This window comes from Onychomys torridus, chromosome 6 (assembly GCF_903995425.1).
Source record: "Onychomys torridus chromosome 6, mOncTor1.1, whole genome shotgun sequence".
In the NCBI taxonomy this organism is placed as follows: domain Eukaryota; kingdom Metazoa; phylum Chordata; class Mammalia; order Rodentia; family Cricetidae; genus Onychomys; species Onychomys torridus.
In genome coordinates this window covers 89,666,239-89,693,402 of record NC_050448.1, presented here as the reverse complement: position 1 = coordinate 89,693,402, position 27,164 = coordinate 89,666,239, and the positions used below count along the sequence as shown (strand labels likewise).

The following is a 27,164-nucleotide window of genomic DNA, read 5'->3' as shown; positions in this document are numbered from 1 at the left end:
AACCAAATAGAGCATAGCAAACTAAAATAAGACCAGCCATATACGATCACACCAAGGCTCGAGGAGACAAACATGTAGGAAGAAAAGGGTCCCACAAGCAGGCAATACAGTCATAGACAGACCCCGTTCCCACTGTTAGGAATCCCATAAAAACACGAAAATCTTCAGTCATAACATATGTGCAAGGGATCTATGTCAGACCCCTACAGCCTCCCTAATCTATACAAGTCCTGGTGAGTACAAGTCAGTAGATTCTGTTGGCTGCATTCTCATGGTACCCCTGAATCCTCTGGGAACCTATTCATCAACTTTCATATTCAGCTTACCCACAACACAGCAAAACATGAAAGTAAATTACTGATAATATTAGCTAGTTTTCTTTTTATTGCATATAAATTGGTGTAAGCATAACTTGAATATTGTAACACTAACTAGATCATGCCTATAATCCCAGCACTGAAGAAGCTGAGACAGAAAGACCACCTCATGTTTGAGGAGAATCTAAATTATGTAATGAATTCCAGTCAGCCTGGGTTAAGAGAGTGAGATCTTTTCTTATATTTTTGGTTGTGAACCTAGCCTTTAATGGCTGAGCCATCTCTCCAGCCTGAGATCTTTTCTCAAAAAGAGGAGGAGAGGGCTGGAGAGATCCTCAGAGGTTAAGAACACCTACTGCTCTTGAAGAGAACTAGGTTTGGTTCCTAGCACCCATATGAATGTTCACAATAATCTATTATTCCACTGTCTGTTGATCTAACTCTCAATAATATCAGCAATGCCTATTGCTTATCTGTTGATGTGTTTTGTGTATGCTAAAATGGGCAGCTTACAAACAATAGTACATTGTAATATGCATTTAGAAGATAGAAACCAAATGATCAAATACAAATATGACATCTAAAAAGTTTTTGAAAGTATGTTTTTAATTTATTTCACAACAAATCTGATTAATGAAATGCCAAGAAAAACTACACCATGATATATTCTGAAGTAAAGCTAGTGTTAAAAAACACAATTATGAAAGAAAGACAAAGTAAATTTCATCAAAATGAAATATGTATATACTCCATTAATGGGCTCCAAGAGTGAAGAAAAGTGCATAAAACACAAAATCTTGGGTTTAATCCTGATCAAGAATATTTTCTGTGAACAGAAACAAGTGCGTTTATATCCTTGACAGCATTTGATCTGCTTTCAAGTTCTTTGGCTAGACATGTCAGGAGTTAGCTGATATCACAGCTCAAACTCTAAGAAAAAAAATAGAAACTAATATGGCAATTTTAATTCAGTACAATCTCTCCAAACACATTCATAAATGGCCATTGTACTCATCAAATCAGAAAGGCTGAACTTTTGTTTGAGATTTGGCTGTTCATAGTAACTGTGTGCACATTTACAAAGCTGAAGGATTACCAACAATAGGAATTGTTGGCTATGTGACATCTGGATTCTATTAACTCAAAACCCAAATAATTTATGACAACATTTATAGGTCAAAATTATCACCTCTACATTTTGGGTAAAAGAAAATAACTTCTCTGTCTTTAACTATTAGTACTTCATTTGTTATGTGTGACAGGTTTCAGACTCTCAGTAGGAAAACAAGTAAATAAGAAAAGGTTTCACAAAAGTTGGCTGTAGCATGGGTTGTGACGTCAAATAGGAAAGACTCCCCAATGAGTAGATGATATTTGAGAAAATTCCGAGAAGTCAGAGAAAATGCCCTGTCCTGGTTGTTTTTGCTTAATTGGATTAGAAGCAAAGGGAATGAATACAAAGAACCTAATGCAAGAAACAGCTCAGAATGGTGGGGAAATGAGAGGGACCAAAGCCTCCTGCTTAGAAAATAGGAAAGCTGTAAGACCTGAGGTCAAAGAGGTAAGAATGATGCGTAAGTCTTATGAGATCTCCATGGAAACTGAATTTTATTGCAAATGATTTGGAAAACCATTGGAAGCTTAACTGGAGACAAATGATAGAATCCAAAATTGTTACGACTATTTTCCTCCCCAAAAGTTTAAATTTCACAGAAAACTAAGGTGAAATAAAGATTTCTCATTCAACTAATTTTTTCAAACTACTGAAACTTCTGTGTTGATAAAATTATTGGGGACACTGAAGCCTAGCCATAAGGTCTTAAAGAACCATTTGCAAGCCTGCAGGCATGAGACGGTGCAACCTGAGGCTGAAAGATGAATTACTGGGTCAGATTCTGAACATCCTGTGAGGACCAACAGTAGTAGGTGATGGGCTGCATGTGGACTACAACAGAAAGGGGTCAAAACTCAAAGCAGTTTTCAGAGTTTGTTTTGTGTTTAAACAACACAACTAACTACATCGCCATGACCTGAGACTGAGAAAACTGTGAAGGAATACATTTAGGAAGAGAGTGAATTCAGTTCAGAGAATACACTCTTTGAACTAGCTTAGACGCACTACAAATGGATGAATAGACAATCAAGTTTACAAACCTGTAACTAAGGAAAGAGATATACAGGCCAGAAGAAAACTTTAGTTGGGAGCCTACCAATATCAGTCAAAGACACACTAATTAATAGTATAATTATTTTAAACAATATTAACAAATTTATCTGAGGGAAATCATTAAAACTTAACAACTGTTTGTAATAAATATTGTGTTCTTTAAGTCAAAGTTGTTTTAAAAGTACAATGTCTCAGAATTTTTTTTTAATCACATCGCAATTTTGTGCTCTAAAAGCCTCTATAATTTGAGTGATTGCAAGGAAAATCACACAAGATTTAGAAATTTCAGTTGCTTATTTGTCTTACAAAGGGGTTATCTGAATGTGTAGGCACATTTGTGTCAAGTATTCCTTTACAAAATAGGACTATGTATTCATATGTTTACAGGCCCGTATGAGTACACCTGTATATAAGGTATGATTTCAAAGAGGACTACTGCTGTTGAGAACTCTGGGTGGTGCCAGGGTAGTCTGGCTATTCTACAGAAAGCAAAATAGGGGCACCATATTGTGAGCATCTGAGGACCCATGGTGAGGACAACCAACTGGGCTCTTCTCCCATGGGCTGATACCTAGTGTACACTGGCCCTGCAGAGCTAGCTAAAGTCCAAGGCTTCTTTTTAGACACATGATTTTGTGCTACTTAGGAAAATATATCCATAAGATTGTGTGTCCTCTGCACTCTTCCTCAACCCTACCTCACATTATACCCCCATTTCATCCTCTCTGACCACAGTGCCTTTTTCACATGCATTCTTTGAAGTACTTTGTAGTGTCTGTTGCTCTTCTGCCTCGGGCTTTCATGTCACTTCTCAGAATGTATTCACTTGCTTATTCATTGCTCAGCTGTTATTTCTCAGGTGGCTTTGTTTTTTTCTGTGTTACTACACTGTTTATTTTCCTATGTCTATGTGCCTGTGCTTCATAACATCTACTGTTACCATTGTCACATATTTATTCATGTGACTATTGGTTGATAACTACTGTCACAAATGCACCATAATTCTTTAAGACCAGATTACGTTGTTTTCTCAGCCACTGGCCTGAGCACATTTCAAGTAAGGATGTCACACTTGTTATATTTCTGATCAAATGAGTCAGCTTAGAGCCCAGAGTAGCATTAAGTATACAATTGTGATTTAACATGTATTTGTTAAGCAAATGAATTGATGAAGTATACTTAAGATTTTCACTTGTAGTTACACACGTGCCCATGGTAGCACATTCTGGCCATCCATTATAGTTGTAGCATCTACACATAGTGGTTATACAGAGAAATGGAAAATACTTTAATTCTTGAAGTTGTTGAGTAGACTGAATCCTCAACCTCCTCATACTGTAAAAGCTTACATGAACTGAAATGAACGCAGTATGGAGAGAAAATGAAAGACCAGTTTGAGAATGGATAACTGTTATGAGAATTTTTAATAAATGCTGATTTTAAAAGTAAAGCATTTTTACCTACCTTACCACTTGACCTCATTGTTGGAAAAAGCAACATTCACCAACATTTAATGCATGCTGTGCTCTAGAAAACAGGATTGGAAGGTGTTTTCTTGTTGTTATCAATTCATCAGTTCAATTCAAATTTGCTGAGCCATCGCACTTTGCCAATGGGATATTCAGAAAGAGTTCACACCTAGCAATAACTGCATTCCTTCTGACTTCTACTTTCTTGTTATACAAACTGGATACATTCTTGTTTGATAAAATGTTTGTTTTCTAACACAAGCAATTTTAAGTTGGGTTCTACATTAAATAATTTGTAGAGCACTGTAAATCATTAATGTTTAAACTCCATCAGAAAGATGTTAAAAAAAACTCCTGAGGGTTGGAATTGGAAATGACTGATTCCAAATGGAAATCATTAAGCCATTCTTTTTACATTAGTAAACCCCCTTGCTTTATTTTTATTAATTGATTTATTCATTCATTCAACAACTATTTTACTGGACAACTATTTTATTCCAGATAGGGACAAATACTAGTCATATCTTAAATAGGTTTTAAAATTTACATCATGTTTGCAGTGCAGTATGAAATTCTTCTGCCATAAGCTTTACCCAGAGCTGAGGATTGAACCCAGGGCCTTGTGCTTGCTAGGCAAGTGCTCTACCACTAAGCTAAATCCCCAACCTGCCATAAGCTGTAAAGCTAGGGTTAGGCAAAGTACACAACAGTATGTCATGCACTTTCATACACACTACTCTTCACAGTTGAAGTGAGGCCTTTCTAAAGGAGATTGGGTACTTGAGCAAAAAAGCAATGCTCAGCAAAGGAGAAAGTTCTCAAGATAGAGGCCATAGCTCAATGTGGAGACAACCAGATGATGTTATTTTCAGGATGCCAGAATAATGTCAGCAGGAATAGGTTCCAAGTACTTTGATAAATATCGATAGCAATTTACATACATAAACATACAAACCACATATGAGTTTTTGGAATATTTTTGGAATTTTGAACTGTAACCAACACCTGCACTTTATTCAGCAGCCCTTCCCCAAATGTCATTTTCCTGGCCCTGTTTCAGGAATTGTGGCCATGCTTAATAATACTGACTGATACTTGACTTACTGCTTTTAGGTAACTGATATGTACAACAGATAACAATACAAGATTATATGTGTGTGTGTGTGTGTGTGTGTGTGTGTGTGTGTGTGTGTGTATGGCATTCTTCCACAACTATTATGACTGACTATCAGTCTTTAATACCTGAATCTTTATATGTGTCTTGCTTGAATAAGACATTTCATAATAGAATAATAAGTATAATATATAAATTATATTATAATCCAAAGAAAGATTTACTTCATTAAAGTGATTTCATAGAGGTAAGCCATTGTTTCTAATTGCTATTAATCCCCAATAATATGCAAAATAGATGATAAGAATATTTTCAAGAAATGTTTTAATAGAATGGTACTTTTATTGAAGACCCTTTCTTACATTCTAGGAGAAAAATGATTGATGACCTCATCAGAGCAAAAACATCACTCGAGGTGTTCAAACCAGCTAGTCACAGAGACAAGAGAGTCGACTGGCAGCTGAAGATGTTTCAGAGACAGTGTGGGACTGGAAGGAAGTTCTGACTTATTGTTATTATAGAATGAGTATAGGAAACAAAGTATGCCATGCGGACAGTGAAGCACATGTCTGTAGCACATGGTCCTGAATTCAATCCTCAGAACATACATAAAAAAGGAAGACATGGTGACATGTGCCTGTGATCCTAGTACAGGGGAGGAAGGTGGAGTCAAGAGGATCCCTGGAGCTCCTGGCCAACCTAAGCTACTTGAAAGGGGACTCTTTGGTGAGGCATAGAGGTGAATGGAGCCTTAAATATAATAGCTTAGGAAGTCCTCCCATGCACATACAGACGCAAATGAAGAAAAGAAAGTCAAACATGGTTGTGCATGCCTTCAATTGCAGCACTGGTTAGACAAAGCCAGGTCAGCTTGTTTACATAGTGAGCATCAAGTCAGTTAGGAATACATAGTAAGACCCTTTCTCTAATAGAAAGAGAGGAAGAAAGAAGAAAGGAAGGAAGGGAGGGAGGGAGGAAGAGAGAAGAGAAAGAGAGAGAGGAGGAAGAGGATGAGGATGATAGTCACTGATGACACCATTACATGAGAAGGTCCTCAAACTTTCACTTTAGATGACTAAATTAACTAAATTTTTATCTTGTTCAGTCTTCTGGATGACAGAAGAACATAACAACAAGCCAGATTCTGTCACCATGATAGACAATACGAAAAAAAAAAATAATAAACTTTATCAGTTATTATGAGGAAGTTCAAAACAATGACACTGTTTTGTTTTTGTTAGCCCTTTGTCTTTTGCTACATTCTTCACATTGATTATAGTCAAAGGATCTTTTGGATAATCTGGGCAGACGTTTGTACACTGGACGTAATAAGCCAGTACACAACCATCAGTTCCCAGAAAGTGACTTGATGCTTATTGCTATAGATTCTTACTAGAAGAAGCAACAATTGCTAAGTGTTAGCTGTACAAACAATCAGATTATGAATCTAATAGATACCATGTATTAAATTAGTCAGAGTCAAAACAATACCCAACAGCTTCGAGTCACAGCCTTTTCAAGTTTCCCAACACTTTCATGACTTAGGTTGTCCAAAAAGTAAGAGTAATAAGCTTTCATCATTAAACTAAAACATAGCTTGAGAAGCAACTTTAATTGCAAGAGTGTACTTTAGCAAGAGCTCTGTTTGGTTCTCTTTACTCGCGAATTCACACAGTTGACATTTTGTGTGCTGTAATGAAACTTCAATATTTGCACATTAATTTTAGACTTCAGTGAACCATAATCATGAAATTAATACATCCATAAGGTTAAAATATCTGATGAAATAGGCAGATCCAAGGCTAGGGCTCTGATATAAGACTGATGCTTCTTGAGTCTACAATTTCCTATGTGATGTCAGACAAGATAATTATTTCCTGTTTTCCAGTTCCCACACAGATAAACTGGGTCTTTTATGTCTGTATATTCCCGGGAAATTGATAACAATGAAGAAATATTCTGCAAAAGTATACACAACACAGCCTGGTATATAACAATATTATATTTATAATCCTCACTATTATAAGCCCCCAAAAAATATGAGAAAAAGTTTTATGGGATATTTGAGTTACTTGACATGTAAAGTCTGAGTATATCTGAGATGGGTAGGAAGAAAACAAATAATTGAGGGAAATGGATCCAAAACAGGGAGAATAAAGACAAGAGCTTTACCATGGCACAGATGCAGGGTCAATGAGGGTAGACTAGAAGGATGAGAAAAGATTTATCATAGGCTGGACAGCATACAGGGCTACTCTATACTGCACTAAGTCGTTCAGACAATTAACTTTAGTTCTCAATGAAAATAAAGCACAATCGACACTTCAAAGGAATTATGAAAGCAAGCAGTAGGTTGGGCGGATCTGTTAGACTCCAGTCTAAGGAGAAACGGCTAATACCACTTAAATTGTTTTCTTGCACAGCTAAGACTACCAAGTACGAAAATGCAGCAGAGTCCCTATTAGCCTTGTCAAAGACTGTAACTACCACTCTGGCAATCATCTGTTCAGGAAGTTGTTTGTGAAATCACAGTGAGGAAGCTAAGCCAACCAGTGCATGTCGTCCAGGATTCATTCCCTTAAGCCCGGATGTCAGTTTACCAGAGAGACAGAGGAAGGAAGCGTCTACCAGATAGTCTATGAGCTCAGGTTCTGTGAATAGGGACCTTCATTGGCTGAACAGTCTTGGGCCATTCAAGAGCAATTAAATTTGGTTAAAATAAGAAAGAAATGCTTTTTAAGGGGAAAAAAAGAGGTTTGAGGGGATTGCAAAAGTTGATTGTGCTAAAGCACTTTTACACAGGTTTGTTTTAGTTCTCATTTGTCAAGTTGTATTTAAGCTGGTCTCTTACTCTGAAATCCGATAACCTTTCTTTTCTCTAAGTTCTTTCTGCTAAACTAATAGCACTGTCTCTAATTCCACATGCAGCAAGCAAAGAGTTTGTTTTACCAGATAACAGTAGGTCTGGTGATCAGCCAACGTCTAAAGAACCATTAGCCAAGTCAGTAGTAGGCTAGGGACTGCAACTGATCAATAGATATTACTCTCTAAATCACTTCAAAATTGTCTTTTCATCTTCTCCACAAGCTGGCGTTATCCATGTTGTCCTGACACAAGTGAGAGTTAGAGGGGAATTTTAACAAGAAACCTCTTACCTGTACAAATCCATTACATTGTGGTTTTGAAAGGAGAAATGAATGTACTAGACACATTCAAATGGTATAGACAGACTTTAAAATTAAATCAAAATCCATAAAGTTTTTAATTAAGTTAAAAATAAGAGTCTGATTTAGACAGTGTACAGAGAGTGAGCCCGAAAGCTGCACTCAAACGGGCCGAAGCTAGAGAACTTAAGAAAGGTTGTGACATTGGTGACGTCTCTGTAGCCACCTCGTCTTTACTAGGGAATCAAATTGCTATGGTTTGAAAAATAAGGAGAGAGAGACAGAGAGAGAAAGAAAAAAGAAGGAAGGAGGGAGGGAGAGAGGGAGGGAGGGAGGGAGGGAGGGAGGGAGGGAGGAAGGTTCCTCTCACCACTTCAGCCTAGGTCACATTTCCCAGGTATTAAATGAGGAAAATGAAGGAGTAAAACCAGAACTGCAGACCAGCCCTCAGCTCGAATTCTTAATGATTTCACCAACATCCAGCCCTTAATTACTTCTCCATTGGTGAGCGGTGGAAGAAGAGCATTCTTTGGATACAATAAAATTCTGCCCTTGAAGTACCTAAAAATGAATCATTCAAAATCATTTACAGTAAAGGATATGTCTCATTATTTACACCCCCATATACTTATGCACTTTTAAACATTACTATAAAAACTCATGAATCCTTCCATAGTAGTAGCCTCCGGCCCCTAGGAACATTGATTCCTGAAAAATGAATGGTTCTTAATTCAATAGACATACTAGCTCTTGAAGATAGTATTTCCAGAATTAATACTGCAATAAAAATGGAAAGTGTCTTCCCTTCCCATCAATCACTCATGTGACACTAGAAGTCCACAGCACAGCAGACATCATGGTCACTCATTCAGACTGAGCCCTTCCTTAATTAACTGCACATCTATTTCCAATTGAAAGGCTATTTCTGTAGTTTCAAATAGTTTAGCAATCAAAAATAAAAACTTTAATTTGAATTTGAACTACCATATTCTCTCATTTAAAAAAAAATCAACTATTTAGAAAAAGATGGTTAGCATGTATGAAAATAAAACATAATGGTTCTGACCTATGGGACAAAAGTCTTATAATGTACATGATAGATATCATATGATCAGAATTTCTATGGAAAAAGCAAAAATGGTATTTCCTCATTTGAAATACACACACACACACACACACACACACACACACACACACACATATATATATATATATATATATATATATATATATGTAATTTTGTAATTTCCTTGGGTTATTTAAATTTTTAAATTGTGCCTTCTATTATATTACTTCAATTACTACTACTGAGCACTGTCCTCAATCGGCACTAAATGTACACTTTTTTTTTTTTTTTTTTTTTTTTTTTTTTTTTTTTTTTTTTAGAAATAGTTACTCTTCCTACTCCAATGCAAGAAATCTTATATCCACTTCACTGGGTGTATTAGCAATACATACATGATCAAATGATGAGACACTGCCTTTCTGCAAACTTAAAAAACTAAAATTTTAAACTGCATGCTTTGACTTGGTATTCTTTAAACTATCATATGAACTACCTTCTTGCTAACCAAAACTCCAGCACATCACAAAAACGTGGCCATCCCATCAAGTCTGAGATTTATATTAAAGATATTTCATATCAATACTATAGAGCTTCACCCTACGCACTCAGAAAACCTTCTATTATATTTAATGTTTTATAAGGATTATTTAAATAACACCATCTGTACCTGTTTCCTCTTTACTAAAATGAAAAAGTAGGATGGATTATCACTTACTATAGATTCTTACTCTAGAATTCTCAAGAAAGAAATTTATCCCAGCACTTTTAAATAAATCAGCCTGTTAAAAATACTCTTAAATTCTTTTTTAAAATACACAATGATAAACAAACTAAAACCTTAAGAAAACTTGAATAAAATCTAGTTCAGAAAAAAAAAATCCACCCAATACAAAAATCAATGTTTATCTTGCTGTGTTTTAAGGATAATTTAATTAAGACCATGTTGGCCTTTTATTTGAGTCACAAGTTTAAAATAATAAGGAACCAGAAACAATAAGCAACAATGTTGTCTTTGTACATATATTTTTTTCATTTGTCTATTTAATAATTTTGTTTTAAACTGGTATAAATTACACATTATGATAATAAAACAAATAGGCATTAGATGAAAGAGTCCTTGTTAGGACTAATTCTTGATATATAATCTATGCAAAAAAGGCTTCACTCATGAGTTCTTTTATTTTTATGAAAAGACACATATTAATTATCCTACCAAATACCACATTTATTAGCAAGAGCATGCCTGACATTTTAACTTACGCTAATTCAATAGGTCCAGAGACAAGCCTGGGCTCCTCCTCCCAGGTTGAGTGAGCTCACAGTCTGGGAGCCAGCACCGTTTCACCTGCTGCTCCCGGGCACTCAGAAGAGCTCTTCTGCGGGGCACCCCCACCCATTGCTGGCACGCCATTCCCATTCCTCTTAGAATGTACCAACATTCTACAGGACACATTTGCCTTAACAGCTGAAGGCAGAAAGCCATTACAATAAGCTTTTTTAAAAAGTTCATCTAGGTATTTACAGTCATAGTATTCAGTTATAGCCAGCTCTTCATGAGACTGTGGTTTAAAACACACGCAATAAGCAGTGCATTTTAACATAGGCACAGCACAGTCACTATAAATTTCAAATAAACCCCAGGTTCTGTTTGTAGTAAGTTATGGGCTAATTTATGCACATACAAAATTCCTGATGTCCTGAGGTGAAACACAGGAAATAAATCAAACATAAAATAAAAGCTAATATCAATAGAAACCCATTAAATAACAGCGTGTTTGTGTGTGTGTGTGTGTGTGTGTGTGTGTGTGTGTGTGTGTGTGTGAAATCATAGTATAGACTGTAAGTTGAAGACTTTTGAATTACTTTAGATATTCAAAGAAAACTAAAATGTGAAATCAATTTCATTAATCCATCCACTTGCAAAAACAAAACAAAAAACTTCCTTGGACATGTTGTTTTAATGTTCCAATGTTATATGAATACCAGCTAGTTTTAAATAATCTTTTGATTTAGCAACTGAAGCATACACACATACTTTTGGGAAATCCGTTAAGTCAGGATGATACTAGAATAAGATACTTCCATTTAGAAAGTGATGTTAAATTTCACTCAGTCTTCTAGTTACAATTCTAAATGCTGGCTTTAGAGCTGGAGAAAGAGTTTTCTTTCCCCTTCTTTGGTGACTAGGGCTTTGATGATGGTTTTTCTCTTTTAAACATTTATTTCCTATTATTTCTTTTTTGAATTTTAATAGGTTTAAAGCATGAATGCTTACAAGATTGAATTAATAAATAAGTAGCTTTTCCCTAAGTAACAAGAACCTACCCAGTTCATAAAAATAAATACTCAAATATTTCCATGTAACTATCTAATTGCTTATACTATTTTCAAAATATTTCATCAGAAACAACATCTGATCCTGTGCTTCACTATTTCTCCCTTTCTTTAGCCTTATACAATATGGAAACATTATTTTCTGCAAGGTATGTGGTGTGGTCCTGAGATATTTTCTAAAGGAGTTTCTATGATTTATAGTTAAGAGTTCAAACAGAAAATTATGACCTAAAAGCATAGAAATTTGATTGACTGGAAATCCCAATATGGAAAGGAAAAATAAATATCTTCAGGCAAATAATGTATTAAGGTAACCCATAATACTGCAGAATGTCTCAGATTCTGTACTTTTACATAACTGTCACTAGTATATTCGTGTCTACACTTGTATTTGACAAGCTGAGATGAATAGCAATATATTCTTCCTTAGACAAGTGATATTTTTCAGTATCACTGAGTATGACTTTGCTGTAGCTGATGCTTGAATTTTGAATACTAAAGAAAACCAGCAGAGGGCAGAACCGCTGACCAACCCATCAGGCAATAAAGTACCAAAGGTAAAATGCAAACTTTTTGAGGCAGTCTACTTTCAAAGATGCTAATGTTTATCCTTAAAGAAGTTGAAATGAATCAACGTAAATAACCCAAATCACTGCAGAATTCGGATGGAGTTCCACCGTGACCAGAGAGTCACCAGTGCTCATCACAGGCTGAATGAGAAACTGTCTGCTCCTGGGAAGTCCCCAAGCATAGGAGCCAAGGTTAGGACTGGGCCTCCTGAAGCACTAACTCTTTAGGGAGCTCTCAGATCTGGGGAACAAGACCGATGGCTAGGCTCAGGTTTCTTCTAAACCTGCACGTTCAGAGTTGGGTTGGCATTATTTCCCTTCTCCTCTCTTCTCTTCCCTGTTCCCCGGCGTCTCTCGGCCCTCCTGACAAAGCTTGCTTTCTCCTGTGAATTGTTCTGGCTCCCCAACTCCAAGGGCTTTCTCCTGCCAGCCGAGTCCGCAGCACCTAAGGGACCGCGGCAGCCAGATGCCTTTTAGGGAAAGGGCGGGGGTAAGGGAGGGAGGAGGCAGTGGGAGGAGAGAAGTCGCTCTCCCTCCTCCGGTACTGACAGGGCTACAGTGAGCTACACAGGTCTGGCCATTCAATATTTGGTGGTGCCACGTAGGAACTTTTCCTCACCTCCCTCCTCCCATCCCAGGCCCCCTCCTCTTCCTCCCAATCCCTATTCGTCTGCTCCCCCCCCCTCCCGCCCCCAGCCTATTTGCTTGGAGACTTCCATTACCCTCCAAGAGAGATGCATGTCCAACCTGCAAGAGAAGCTGTTCGTGGGGGGCGAGGTACAAGGGGAGGTGAGGGGGTCGTGGAGAGGAGGAGGGAGCTGAACATCAGGGCAAAGTGCCCCCCACCCCGCACCGTCTTGAACTCCATCCACTTTATCATCTGTGAAAAGCGTTCCACTGAGAAGCATTTCAAATGCCGCACACAAAGTGTTCTCAATCTTCTAAATTCATCCCCCTGGTTTCTCTTATATCCCCCAAAGTAAAAACAGCAGACAAAGAAGTTTATCACAGTTCACTTTATACCCTTTCTCTATATTTTCTCCTCAGTTCACCCTTCAAAAGATATCCCCATTAGAACCTGGAGAAACCCAGAGTTCTTCAAAGGGCAGAGTACTCTGAGTAAAGACTATTCTTGAAACAAAAGCTTGGTACGACTGCCTTCCCGTTCAAAGTAATATTTTTTTGCAAAGTAAGTGGAAAGGGATGGAGGGCTTGCTCAGCCTGCTGTGTGCCTGACAGATCTTTTAATCCTGCCACCTACCTCCTCCCCTGTTACTGTCCCGCCTACATCCATCTCGCTGTCTCTCCAACTTCCACTTCTAACCTGGTAGCAGCTACAATCTGGATTTTATTTAAAAGAAGTGGGGCGAAGACAAGGGGGAAGGGCACCAGGAGAAGAAAGCCGGGTGACAGTGTCCCACCTCCCCAAACTTTTTTTTTTTTTCTCCTTACCTCCTCTGACCTCTCTGGCTTGGAAGAGGAAAGTCAAGGCGAGGGTTGAGATGGTGAGATCCCAGACCCACCGTTTCGTTTTCCGCCTGGACCAGGGCTCCATCTCCAAGCCCCGCGCTCACAACTGTGAACCCCACGAAATTGCCACTGCAGACCAACTTCACCCCTTCCATGGTGTTGCCTACGCCTGCTACACAGCCATCCGGAATGGAGAGGGGGTTTAAAAAAAAAAAAAAAAAAAAGTCAAAGGGCTCTATTTTTTTTTTTTTTCAATATGATGGTTTGCTTCCTTCCTGTCTCTCGCCCCCTCCTCTCCCTCTGGGGTGGCCCCGCAGACTGGGACCCTGAGATCGGTCCTACGTCTAGCCCTGCCTTCAGACTGAGGGCAGATGAGAGGTTTCAAGAAAAGAGCTGAAAGCACTGAGCACCCCTAAAGGCTTCATGCTGACATATTTCACCATCATTTTGAAAAACAAAAACAAAGAATGGTCATACAAAGAAAGAACACCATGAGATCAGTCTGAAAACTTTAAATAACCTTTCAGTAGAATAAAACTTTAAAATATAATAAAAAATATTAATAACGAACTTGTAGGCCCAGCAAAAAGATTTAATAGGTGTAGGTGCCTGTAGCACAAACCAAACGACCCCAGTTCAATCTCCAGAACCCATATAAAGGTAGAAGGAGACAAAACTGCTTTATAACTTTATCTGCTGACTGCCATCACATGCTGTGGCATATGTGAGACCTACATTTATCAATAATAATGATTTTTAAATTAATACTTTTAAAGGGGGTATGAAATGGATTTGTATGCATGTGTTACACCACAGACACACATAAAACAAAACAAAATGAAAATGGATTTTTTTGACCACCTCCCCTTGGCTGCATACTTGGGCCCACATCTTTACCAGAGGCCAGAGGGGTCCTATGGACCCCAGGGAAGAAGTTGATTACCACCCATTAAACTCCTTTAAGCTTGTCCAACAACCCCAGACTGCACCCCCACTCTGGGCTCCATATCCTGGCCTATTTCTTTGGAAGAAGTCTTCTGTGGTGATATTATATTTGTGCTGAAATGTGGTGACATTTTATTTGTGCTTTAATAAATAAAGCTTGCCTGGGGATCAGAGGAAAAAGCCAGCCACAGCACAGATGTCATGCAAAGTTAGCACATGACTTTAATCCTATCACTTGGCAGGGAGGATATCTTTGTGTTCAAGGCCACACTGAAATAGAACCAGGTGTGGTGGCACAAACCTTAAATTCCAAAACTAGTTAACCATGGAAGTCTGTACAGACAGACAGGAAGTGACAGAGCTGGGTAGAAAGAGGAAGTGATTACCTGAACAGAGAGAGCAAATCAGATGGCAGAAGAGCAAGGCATATGGACATGGGTAGACAGGAAGTAGCTCACATTTGGAATCTGCAGAATTAGTGAGGTGAGGTTAGCAATGGCTTTCCCTATTTCCCTGATCTCTCTAAGGCTTTCACCCTGATATTTGGCTCTGTGGTTTTTTTGTTTGTTTGTTTGTTTTTTGTTTATTTATTTATTTATTTATTTATTTATTTATTTATTTTATGTAATAAAACCATTTAGAAATTCGTCTACAGTCTTCGGCTTTACCAGAGGCCAGAGAGGATATAGGAAGGAACCCCAGGTAAGAAACTGCCCACCTAACACTTCTTAAAACCTTCCCAATAATCAAAGACTGTGCCCCCCTCCTTTGGGTTCCATACTAGGGCCCACAGCCCCAGAAGCCTTACAGGAGGCCAGACTGGTCCTAGGAACTGTAAATATGATACTACTCTCTGCCCAAAGAAACCTCTTTAAGTCTGACCAACAATCTCAGTCTACACACAGCCATAACCCCACCCCTGACACCATATCCCACTCTACAACTTTGGAAGAAGATTTCAGCTTTACTGGCAGCCAGTTTGTTCCTGGGGACCCCAGTCTGTACTCCCTCCTTGAGGCTCCATATTCTGGTCTACAACTTAAGAAAAAGACTTCAGCTTTACCAGAGGCCAGGCAAGATCTAAGGACCCCTAATCCCAAAACCCAAGAGGGGACACCCTACTGGACCTGAAGATATGCTAGTCACTAGAAACCTTGGCCATTTAGGCATGAGAGTCCTGCCATTTCCTAAACAGAAAAGGAGGAAGAGCTGATGGATTGGGGGATAAGAATAGAATGGACATCAGGGAGAGGAGAACAGGGAAGGAGGGGAAACATGCCAGGATGTAAAACAAACAAATAAATTCTTAAAAATTGATTTGTTAAAATAGGAGAATGTAATAAAATTAATGTAAATAATTTATATATCAAAATCATGAAAAATTTTAATATAAGAATTTATTTCACATGTTAATTTGTGTAAATTTTAATATTACTAATATTAAGCAATTGTGTGCCATTTTGTGTATTGATATATTGTATAGGTAGTTAACCATGTAAATATTATTAGATCATATATATTAATATTATATAATAGTATGTTATTATATAATATATTAATATATAGAGTGATATATTCATGGTTCATCAGAGTTCAATTCCAAATAGTTATCTTTATAAAATTTATTCTATCACTGTCTGCAGCCAAAAGTTTTTCCTAAATTATGTGGTAGAGCAATAGATTCTATACCATACTCTTATTGCTAAATAAAATTCATTTATTTCTGCTACAATGTGTTTTGTAGTCAGATTTAATGTGCTCCAACTGATCTATTAGACCAAGCATACCATTGTCAGGTGGGAGCCCTCTAAGTATCAAGACAAAGTCATTCCTATGTAGGTGATGAACTATAGTCAAGATGAATTGCTAGCAGTCTGAAGGGTAAGTAGCTATACAATGTCACTAGTTCACCACAAAATGCTGTTGGGTTTCTTAGAACGATGATATCATGTTGTCAGTCAGCATTGGTCATGACTTGGTTGGACATCATGAGTGGCAATTATTTTATCTGCATTGGTTCTTGTAAACCTTAAGTCCTGGGCCCAAGCACAGTCTCCTTTGCTATCAGAATGCTGTTATTATGCTCATTCTGCTAGCCCTAGGGCAGCTAATTACAGGTGCCAGCTTTAGTCTCATTTTCTCTGTTTCTGCTTTTTCATGATAGATGCTCTAGTGCACATAAAACAAACTTAAACTGCTTTGCAATCCAGTAGCTCCAGATTCTTTGAGGTATGTATTTCATGAAATTCTCAGAGAAATTTGTGGCCCTACTGATACCTTAATACTGTAAGAATGTATAGGTAGTAGATTCTCGATCTACTATAGAGTGTAGTTTTATTCATAATGTCCAGACAACATAGAATCCTCTTCTTATAGGATTTAAGACAGAAAGCTGTCGGTGGGCCGGACAAGGCTCAGGCAGCCCCCTCCTCCGCCCACACCCCCTCCCCCCTGTGTGCCCGCGAAACTGACAAGCCGACTGAAGGTCAGACCCAATCACATGCTTCCCCGCAGCCCCAAGCCCGCCCAGTCTCTCGCCAGAGGATCCAGACTTAAGCAGGCCCAGCCCACCGGCCACCCCCTACCCCATCCTCCCTCTTCACCTCCCCCTCCTTCCCTCCCCAAACCTCCGAAAAGAAATGGGAGGGAGTTAGGCGGGACCGGTGCTTGGCTACTGCACTTTGGGAATGAAAGGAATTGCTGAGGAGCCACGGAGCACACAGGGCGTTCGAGGAGCTTCTGTATCCAATAAAGATACTCTACTTGCACCGGTCTGGGAGCCCCTCGTCCTTTGGAGGCAGGAGGGGGAGGAGGGGAGAAGGCCCACGTTTCACTGGCCGCACGGCTGGAGTCCTGGGCTGGCAGCCGTAACCTTATCCCTCTGCAAAAAACCTTGCTTCCTAAGGCAGGCATGGAATCAGTGGGCTCTACGCTGCCTGATCCCAACGGTATTTGTTATTATTATATTAATCCAGAGACTAAGGAAGGTATGAAGGTGGCATGAATGGACCATAAAGATCACAACCCTTATCTTGTAGGTGAATTCTAGCTGGAAAGTGGAAGGCTTCTCAAATGCTCAAAGCCTAAGTACTACAGAGGGGCTAGCCTCTTTGAGAGCAAAGTTGCACTGGAAGGACATGGGAGAGGGAGAAAGCATGGCAGCTGAGACTAAGATATCAGTGATTTGCTTTTCCAGCAGAGTCAGCCCTGCACTTGGATGAAAGGGACAGAGAAGGAAATAGAAAAGGAAAGCTACCAGCAGAATTTGCCAACTGGCAGACCCCACGGTTTCTATACTGGGCCTGGCCTTAGGGCCCAAAACATGGTCACTTCACAGGGAAAGCCTAAGAGGAGGGACTTGTTTCAAAGAAACCTCCTCTCCTAGGTGTGGTCCTCTTAACCCTAAGTATTAGATTCCCTGCTCAATTTTTCCCATCTTTTAATTATTTCATCCTCTTGACTGGTCCTTTCTGTTTTTAATGGTTTTTAATTTCTAAAATATTTTTCTCCAACAGTGGACTGAAGTAGGAACCGGGTACCAGTATATATTAGCCACTTGATAGAGATGTTTTGAATGAATACCTTTCTTTCTTTCTTTCTTTCTTTCTTTCTTTCTTTCTTTCTTTCTTTCTTTCTTTCTTCCTTTTCTTTCTTCCTTCATTCATCTCTCTCTCTCTCTCTCTCTCTCTCTCTCTCTCTCTCTCTCTCTTTCTCTCTCTCTCTCTTTCTCTCTCTCCCTATTGACACAGATATTAGAATCCAGGGCCTACTGTGAGTATTTAAGTAATATCAGTGCTCAAGGATCTTCAGTTAAGCTTAACAAGCATGCATGTTCAATTCTTTGTTTGACACTAAACTTTAAAGCACAGGGTCTTCTTTAAATGATCGCTTGAAGTTTGCCTAATTGGACTACATGAAATTTCCTCATATGGTTTGACAATTAGCAAGCTAGCTGGAATTGATACAAATCAGGAGTAGAATATTTTAAAGGCAACTAGAAATACTTCAATAAATATTGGTCCTCACCAAAGAACCATTCCCTAATCATGAAGTTTGAGATCACAGTTTGAAGGGGGAGAGAGAGAATTTCTTCTAATGAAGCCAGAATGATGTTTGGGATGCCATTTATCAGAGAAATAGGGCCAACCAGCTCTTAAAATTATAACGGCAATGTGTTAACATATTTTAATAAAGCAATTTACTAACATATTGTATTTGAGCCTAGAATATCTAGTTACAAATTAAGAACCTTGCATTGGAAATACAAGTAACTCAACAACTCTGTTAGGCCCCATCTTCTCAGATGGAAATTCTTTATGTTGTTTGTAGTTTCCAAAATCTTTCAAGCTTGTGTTTTCTACCCAATTCTCTTTGCATGTAAAAGTCATTTTTTAGGTCTTCACTTAAATGTAAAACAGTGAAATGAATACATATTCGTTTAGGAATACTTACCTATGAGCTGGCCAGTTACAGAGCTTCTAGCAACATGTCTAGTGTTCTAACCTGTTTTCCCCTCTCTCTGGTGAGAGCTCCATGACCTATTCTAGGTGAGAATGGTTCAGCCATTGCCTTCTGCTCACATCTCAGCCAGCACAGCGTTGTAAAAGGCTCTTTCAGGCAAACTCTCTTGAGTGAATAGAGTTATTGCTGCCTTATGCATCTGTGCTCTGTGGTCTGAATTCCTCTGGCCGTTGCCCAACTAGGCATAACCTAGGTCTGAATTTATGCCTCTGGAAGGAAACATACTGGAGTCACAGTGAGGTATAATTATGTCTAACCTCTCTAGCCTGTTGCTGACTGCCAGATGTTGAATCTCCCAGAAACCTGTCCATGGGCTTTCAGTTGAACTCAATGAAAGAATGGATAAAAGCAGCAAACAGGGAACAATCAAAGAGAGCTGTCTATCCAAGTTGCCTTTAGCTTCACTCGGGGGAACTTCCAGTAGAGTTATTTCCTGGGCGACCTTTCAGCCTGCCAATGCTAATTGTTTATACATAGATTCAAAATGTGATAAAATGTGACAGTTTTATTGATGCAAGTTCTTCAGATTTAAGCATAGTTAGTAATATACTTCCATTTTGTCACATGAAAAATAATGTTGAAGGCATGTTGTCAACTTTGATTTGTACATTTTGATTTGTAAGCCTCATATCAACTATGTAAAACCAGATAAAGAATAATCACTTTTTAAACAATGTTTTAAATTAACCATTTGTTCATATTGCCATATGAGAGAACTAAAATAGAATTTTTTATTATGGATTGGAAAGTCAGATAAAGAGATAGGATGTTTTAGAAATCTTCAGTGTTCATGGAACTTTATTAACTATTGGGGAAAACCCACATCTCCTCCATAATGTCATCATAAATCTCTAGGATCATGGAGCCCCTGTTTCAGAGCCAATGTTTCATGTACTGAGACCTCAATAACCACGCAGACACTAAAGACACATTATCCAACCTCAGTGTCCCTAATGCAAACAGTGTTAGGCAGAGTTAAGGGAAAGAAGTAGCTGCTACAAAAATCATGTCACCTTTTTAAAATATTTGGCATTCATTCTACTTTTCCCATGCTCATGCTTTAACCTTATCCTTTTCCTTCCTGTGGTGTTGAGGATAGAGCCAATCAATCAACTTGTATATGCTTCAAAGGGCTGTATCCCTAACTACACTTGCTCTACCTTTCCTAGTGTCAATAGATGCATAGATGCATACATACATATCCAGACCAAAAAAATCTGTGGTTTTACTATATTTTTACATACGAATTTCTAAGAGAAGACTTGACCTGGCCAAATTAATTATTAAATTTATATTTAATAAAAATGTTTTAAATGTGGTCTTTATTTTACAAAATCTCATGGTTTGTCTTTCCTGTTCTTTTCTGGACTTCAGGTCAATTATTTTGAGGAAAGACTGAAAAAGCAGTTTGACATTCACTTTATAGTTTTCCTATTACATGAGTGGAAGAAATTAGTCTCTTAAAAAGTTCAGTTAGTTCCTCTTACCTCACAGATGGGTCATTGTCTTGTAGAAAGTGGGAACTGAGAGGGGCCAGACATGTTTACTTCCATAACATAACCACGCTAACAAGAACTCACAATGACAACTGTTGACAATTGTGCTTATAATTTCACTATGAAATAATTTACAAAACTTCAAAGGAACTCAGATTTAGGTGAATTTCCTACAGAATTTTCAGATAAACATTTTCTACTTTTGGAACAGTGAATGAGCCAATTCAGAGAAAATGCAGGTCCACCCTGTCTGAAAGGTCCTAAGGTAAAATCAAAGATAAGTGAACTCCAAAACCATAAAGGGTATGGTTGTGTATATTTATGTTTTACTCCTTAATATTTTTTTTATTATTTAAGCCCCTCTAGGGGGGCTGAGGACATGGGTCAATTAAGAGCTTTTGCTGTTTTTCCAGAGGATCCAGGTTCAGTTCCCATCACCATTATGAGATGGTCACAACCACCTGTAATTCCAGTCTCAGGAGATCTGAATGTTTGTGAATCATATTCAACGAATCTGATATTTTTCTATGCCCTTCTTATATGTTTCCCAACAGATGCCACATAGATTTAAGATAGGTAAATATGGTTAAAAATGGAAATCAATCTGATTCTTAAAACATCTGTATTGAATAACTTCAAGTTAATTTGTTTTACAGCTCCTCAGTGCTTAACAGTCTTCCCAATACTGTATTTTCTGCCAGTTCCAGTATGGTCAAAGTATCGCACATTCAAACTATGGGCAAACAATAGATACTCTTTCTAAAGCTTTTACAATCTAATCTACAAAGACTGGGAAACACATATGGACATAAATTTTTCAAAGTAACATTTAATCTGAAAGATTCCTTTTATCAAAAGTAGAGTGCATTTGTTATTATAAGAATGTTATTTTATTTAAAATCCTCAATCTTCTACTTAGTCTTTATAACATCCTCATGAGGTAAGAATGTGGCAACTTAAGTGGTTTCATTTTTAAGGTTAAGACCTGGGACATTCAAAGTTCAAATTAGGAACACAGAGACAGATGGAATATATGAAATCCATTTTAATTTGAACAATTCTTTTCTCGCTCTTAATTCTTTCTTTTTAAAAGATGCAATCGTAGAGTTTATTTTATGTCTCATAGGTTAAATATTAAAATAAATGAGAATTTTAGTACTATGAATCTTATAGCAAGGGAGAGAGAATGTTAGGACCATTGAAAGTGTCACTATTATGTGTAAATCTACTTGAACCCTTACATCCTGGGGCCAGTGAGATGGAGGTAAAGGTGCCTGCTTTCAAGTCTGACAACCTGAGTTTCATCTTCAGTATCCTCATGGTAGAAGGAGAGAATTGACTTCTGTAAGTTATCCTTTGATCTCCCCCCATGCGCCACAGCAGGCACATGCCCACATAATAAACAGACAGACATTTACACACAGTCAATCAATCGTTCATTCATTATATCTTACATACTTTTCAACTAAATAAAAATCCCACTATGTATTAAGGAAAATCAATGAGAAGGATTTTTTTCCATCTGCGCATACTCATTTATGAATGAATGGAGTAGTGTTCTTAACAATCTTCCCAATGGGATGGACAGAAAGGCTTCATGAGATCAATAACTACAACACACACACCCAAGGCCAAAGTAACAAAAATGTCTTATTTGGAGTAGCAGCTAGAACAGTGAATAAATATGAATACTTCTCTCAAATCTAATTGCAAGTTTTAGTCTTTACTGATACCGTAGCATTCACCATCAACTCCTACTGAAATATTGTTTTGTTTTAAAAATTTAGGTCTTTATTCTGGGGTCTCGGACTTTGTAGTTTAGTTGACACTATTACAGTACTTGCTATAAGCAAAGAAAATGTATATAAAGGTTGTGACAAGGACATGGCACATTCATTACAATTCTACACTCAGGGGCAAAATGGATGACTATGGGAAAGGTCCACAGAAAAGTAGACCAAGGCTACGGATGTGGTGGTATTGTGTTCCCCACAATATTGTGCACCCTAATAAATTTATCTGGTGTCAGAGAACAGACAGCCACTAGAACAGAGCCAAAAATGGTGGCTAGAAAATGGGTCAGAGCAAGCCATAGCAGAAGTTTGGTGGTGGTGGTGCATGCCTTTAATCCCAGCACTAGGGAGGCAGAGCTAGGCAGATCTCTGTGTGTTCAAGGATACAGCCAGCATGCAGAAACATGCCTTTAATCCCAGAAAGTGAGCCTTTAATCCCAGGGAGTGACAGCAGAAGTAGAAAGATATATAAGGCATGAAGACCAGAAACTAGAAGGATTTGGCTAGTTAAGCATTTTGGCTGGTTAAGCTTTTAGGGCTGTGGAGCAGCAGAGTTCATCTGAGATCAATCTGGATGCGGACTCAGAAGCTTGCAGTCTGAGGAAACAAGACCAGCTGAGGAACTGGCGAGGTGAAGAAGCTATGGCTTGTTCTACTTCCCTGACCTTCCAGCCCAATAACTGGCCTAAGGTTTGTTCTTATTAATAAGAACTTTTAAAATTCCTGCCACATAGGGATGTGTAGACACTCTCTTGGTTCTTCATATTCCTACTCTTTTTAAAAAAATTTTCTACTCACTCCATATATCATCCACAGATTCCCCCCTCCTCCAACCTCCCACTCCCAGCCCTTTTTCCCAAGCTACACCGCATCCCCACATCCCCCAAGTCGAGGTCTCACATGGGGAGTCAGCAGAGCCCAGCACACTGAGCCTAGGCAGGTCCAAGCCCCTTCCCACTGCACCAAGGCTGTGCAAGGCATCACACCACAGGCACCTGATTCCCAGAAGCCTGCCCATAGACCAGGGACAGTTCCCGATCCCCCTGCTTGGATGTCCCCCCAAACAGTTTGAGCCAAGCAACTGTCTTCCATATCCAGACGGCCTAGAACATTCCCATAGGGGCCCCACAGGCACCAGTCCTCAGTTCGTGGGGTTCCAATAGTGTGACCAATCATCTCTGCACGTCCTCCCATCATGATCTCGACATTCTTCTCCTGCACAATCTCTCCTCTTTCTCATCACCTGGGTTCCTGGAGCTCAGCATGCATGGTTCCTGGCCGTGGATCTCTGCATCTGCCTCTGCCTCTGCCTCCATCAGTCACTGGACAAAAGCTCTATGATGACAGTTACGTTATTTGCTAGACTGGTCACCAGAGTAGACCAGTACAGTACGCCCTCTGGACCACTGCCAGCAGACCAAGGTGGGGTCATCTTTTTGGATTCCTGAGAGCCTCCCCACAACCATGCCTCTTCCTATTCCTATGATGTCCTCATCTATCATGGTATCTTCCTCCCTACTCTCATACTCTATCCTTGTTCCAGCTTGACCCTCCCATTTCCCTATGTTTTCATCCCCCACTCCTCACCCTCTGTCACCACCACCACCACCCAGCCCACTCATGTAGATCTCATCCACTTCTCCTTCACAGGATCATCCATGTGTCCCTCCTAGGGTCTTTTCTTGTTATCTAGCTTCTCTGGAGTTGTGGTGTGCAGTCTGGGCATCCCTTCCCTCCCATTTAGTATCCATTTATGAGTGAATACATACTCACATATGTTTGCCCTTCTGAGTCTGTGTTACCTCACTCAAGGTGATATTTTCTAGATCCATCCATTTGCCTGCAAATTTCATGATATTTTTTTTTTACTGCTGAGTAGTACCCCATTGTGTATATGTGCCATATTTTCTTTATCCATTCTTCAGTTGAGGGGCATCTAGGTTGTTTCCAGGTTCTTGCTATTATGAATAATGCTGATAGTTAGTAATGCTCATAGTTGAGCATGTGTCCTTGTGGTAAGACTGAGCATTCCTTGGGTATATGCCCAAGAGTGGTATAACTGGGTCTTGAGGAAGATTTATTCCCAATTTTCTGAGAAAACGCCAGACTGATTTCCAGAGTGGCTGTACAAGTTTGCATTCCCACCAAGAGTGGAGGAGTGTTCCCCTTTCTCCACATCCTCTCCAACATAAACTCTCTTCAGTGTTTTTGATCTTAGCCATTCTGACAGGTGTAAGATGGTATCTCAGAGTTGTTTTGATTTGCATTTCCCTGATGACTAAAGATGTTGAGCAATTCCTTAAATGCCTTTCAGCCATTTGAGATTCTTCTATTGAGAATTCTCTGTTAAGCTCTGTAGCCCATTTTTTAATTGGATTGTTCAGAATTTTGATATCTAGCTTTTTGACTTCTTTATATATTTTGGAGATCAGCCCTCTATCAGACATGGGGTTGGTGAAGATCTTTTCCCATTCTGTAAGCTGTTGTTTGGTCTTATTGACCATGTCCTTTGCTCTACAAAAGCTTCTCAGTTTCAGGAGGTCCCATTTATTAAATGTTTCTCTCAGTGTCTGTGCTACTGGTATTATATTTAGGAAGTGATCTCCTGTGCCAATTCGTTCCAGACTATTTCCTACCTTCTCTTCTATCAATTTCAGTGTAACTGGATTTATATTGAGGTCTTTGATGCACTTGGACTTGAGTTTTGTGCATGGTGACAGATATGGAAATATTTGCAATTTTCTGCATGTTGACATCCAGTTATTCCAGCACCATTAGTTGAAGATGCTTTCTTTTTTCCATGGTACAGTTTTGGCTTCATTGTTGAAAATCACGTGTTCATAGGTGTGTGGATTAATGTCAGGGTCTTCAGTTCAATTCCATTGGTCCACAGGTTGGTTTTTAAGCCAGTACCAAGCTGTTTTTATTACTATAGCTCTATAGTAGAGCTTGATGTCAGGGATCATGATGCCTCCAGAGGTTGCTTTATTATACAGGGTTCTTTTTAGCTATCCTAGGTTTTTGTTTTTCCATATCAAGTTAAGTATTGTTCTTTCCAAGTCTGTGAAGAATTGTGTTGGGATTTTGATGGGGATTGCATTGAATCTGTAGATTGCTTTTGGTAAGATTGCTGTTTTTACTATGTTGATTCTACCTATCTATGAGCATAGGAAATCTTTCCATTTTCTGATATCTTCTTCAATTTCTTTCTTCAGAGATTTAAAGTTCTTATCACACAGGTCTTTCACTTGCTTAGTTAGACTTACCCAAAGGTATTTTATATTATTTGTGGCTATTGTAAAGGGTGATGTATCTTGGATTTCTTTCTCAGCCCTTTTTTTCATTTGTATATAGGAGAGATACTGATTTTTTTTTTTTTTGAGTTAATCTTGTATCCTGCCACCTTACTGAGGCTGTTTATCAGCTGTAGGAGTTCTCTGGTAGAATTTTTTGGGTCACTTATGTATACTCTCATAACATCTGCAAATAGTGAAAGTTTGATTTCTTCCTTTCCAATTTGTATCCTCTTGATCTCCTTTTGTTGTCTTATTGCTCTAGCTAGAACTTCAAGTACTATATTGAATAAGTATGGGGAGAGTGGATAGCCTTGTCTTGTTCCTGATTTTAGTGGAATCGATTTGAGTTTCTCTCCATTTAATTTGATGTTGGCTGTTGGATTGTTGTAAATTGCCTTTATTTTATTTAGGTATGTTCCTTGTATTCCTGATCTCTCTAGAACCTTTATCATGAAGGAGTGCTGGATTTTGTCAAAGGCTTTTTCAGCATCCAATGAGATGATCATGTGGTTTTTTCTTTCAGTTTGTTTATATGGTGTATTACATTGACAGATTTTCATATGTTAAACCATCCTTGCATCCCTGGGATGAAGCCTACTTGGTCATGGTGAATAATTTTTTTTTATGTGTTCCTGGATTCGGTTAGCCAGTATTTTATTGAGTATTTTTTGCGTCAATGTTCATGAGGGAGAGCTGTAATATTCTTTCTTTGTTGCATCTTTGTGTGGTTTGGGTATCAGGGTAACTATAGAGTCATGAAAAGAATTTGGTGATGTTCCTTCTGTTTCCATGGTGTGGAACAATTTGAAGAGTATTGGTTTTAGCTCTTCTTTGAAATTCTGGTAGAATTCTGTGCTGAAACCATCTGGTCCTGTTTTTGTTTTGTTTGTTTTTTTGTTTGTTTGTTTTGTTTTGGTTTGGTTTTTTTGGGGGGGTTGGTAGAATTTTAATGACCGTTTCTATTTCCTTAGGGGTTATTGGTCTATTAAAATAGTTTATCTGGTCTTGAATTAACTTAGGTATGGGGTACCTATCCAGAAAATCGTCCATTTCCTCAGATTTTCCAATTTTGTGGAGTACAGGTTTTTGAAGTATGGACCTGATGTTTCTCTGGATTTCCTCATTTTCTGTTGTTATGCCCCCCTTTTCATTTCTGATTTTGTTAATTTGGATGCTCTCTCTGCTTTTTGGTTAAATTGGATAAAGGCTTGTCTATCTTGCTGATTTTCTCCAAGAACCAATTCTTTTTTTATTGATTCTTTGTGTTGTTTTCTTTGTTTCTATTTTATTGATTTCCTCTCTCAATTTGATTACTTCCTGGCATCTATTCCTCCTGGATGACTCTGCTTCTTGTTGTTCCTGAGCTTTCAGTTGTGCTGTTAAGTCACTAGTGTGAGATTTCTCCAACTTCTTTATGTGGGTATTTAGTGCTATGAATTTTCC

General features: G+C 38.5%; 1 protein-coding gene across 1 annotated transcript in view; it reads right to left on the bottom strand.

The window, feature by feature from the left end:
* Col11a1 (collagen type XI alpha 1 chain) overlaps positions 1-13,847 on the bottom strand; it is a 181,596-nt gene extending 167,749 nt beyond the window's left edge. Inside the window, exon 1 of the mRNA XM_036190104.1 lies at positions 13,653-13,847. Within this exon, the coding sequence (XP_036045997.1) occupies positions 13,653-13,755 (103 nt within the window). The 5' untranslated portion in view covers positions 13,756-13,847. The remainder of the gene's footprint in view (positions 1-13,652) is intronic.
* Positions 13,848-27,164: the final 13,317 nt, after the last annotated feature.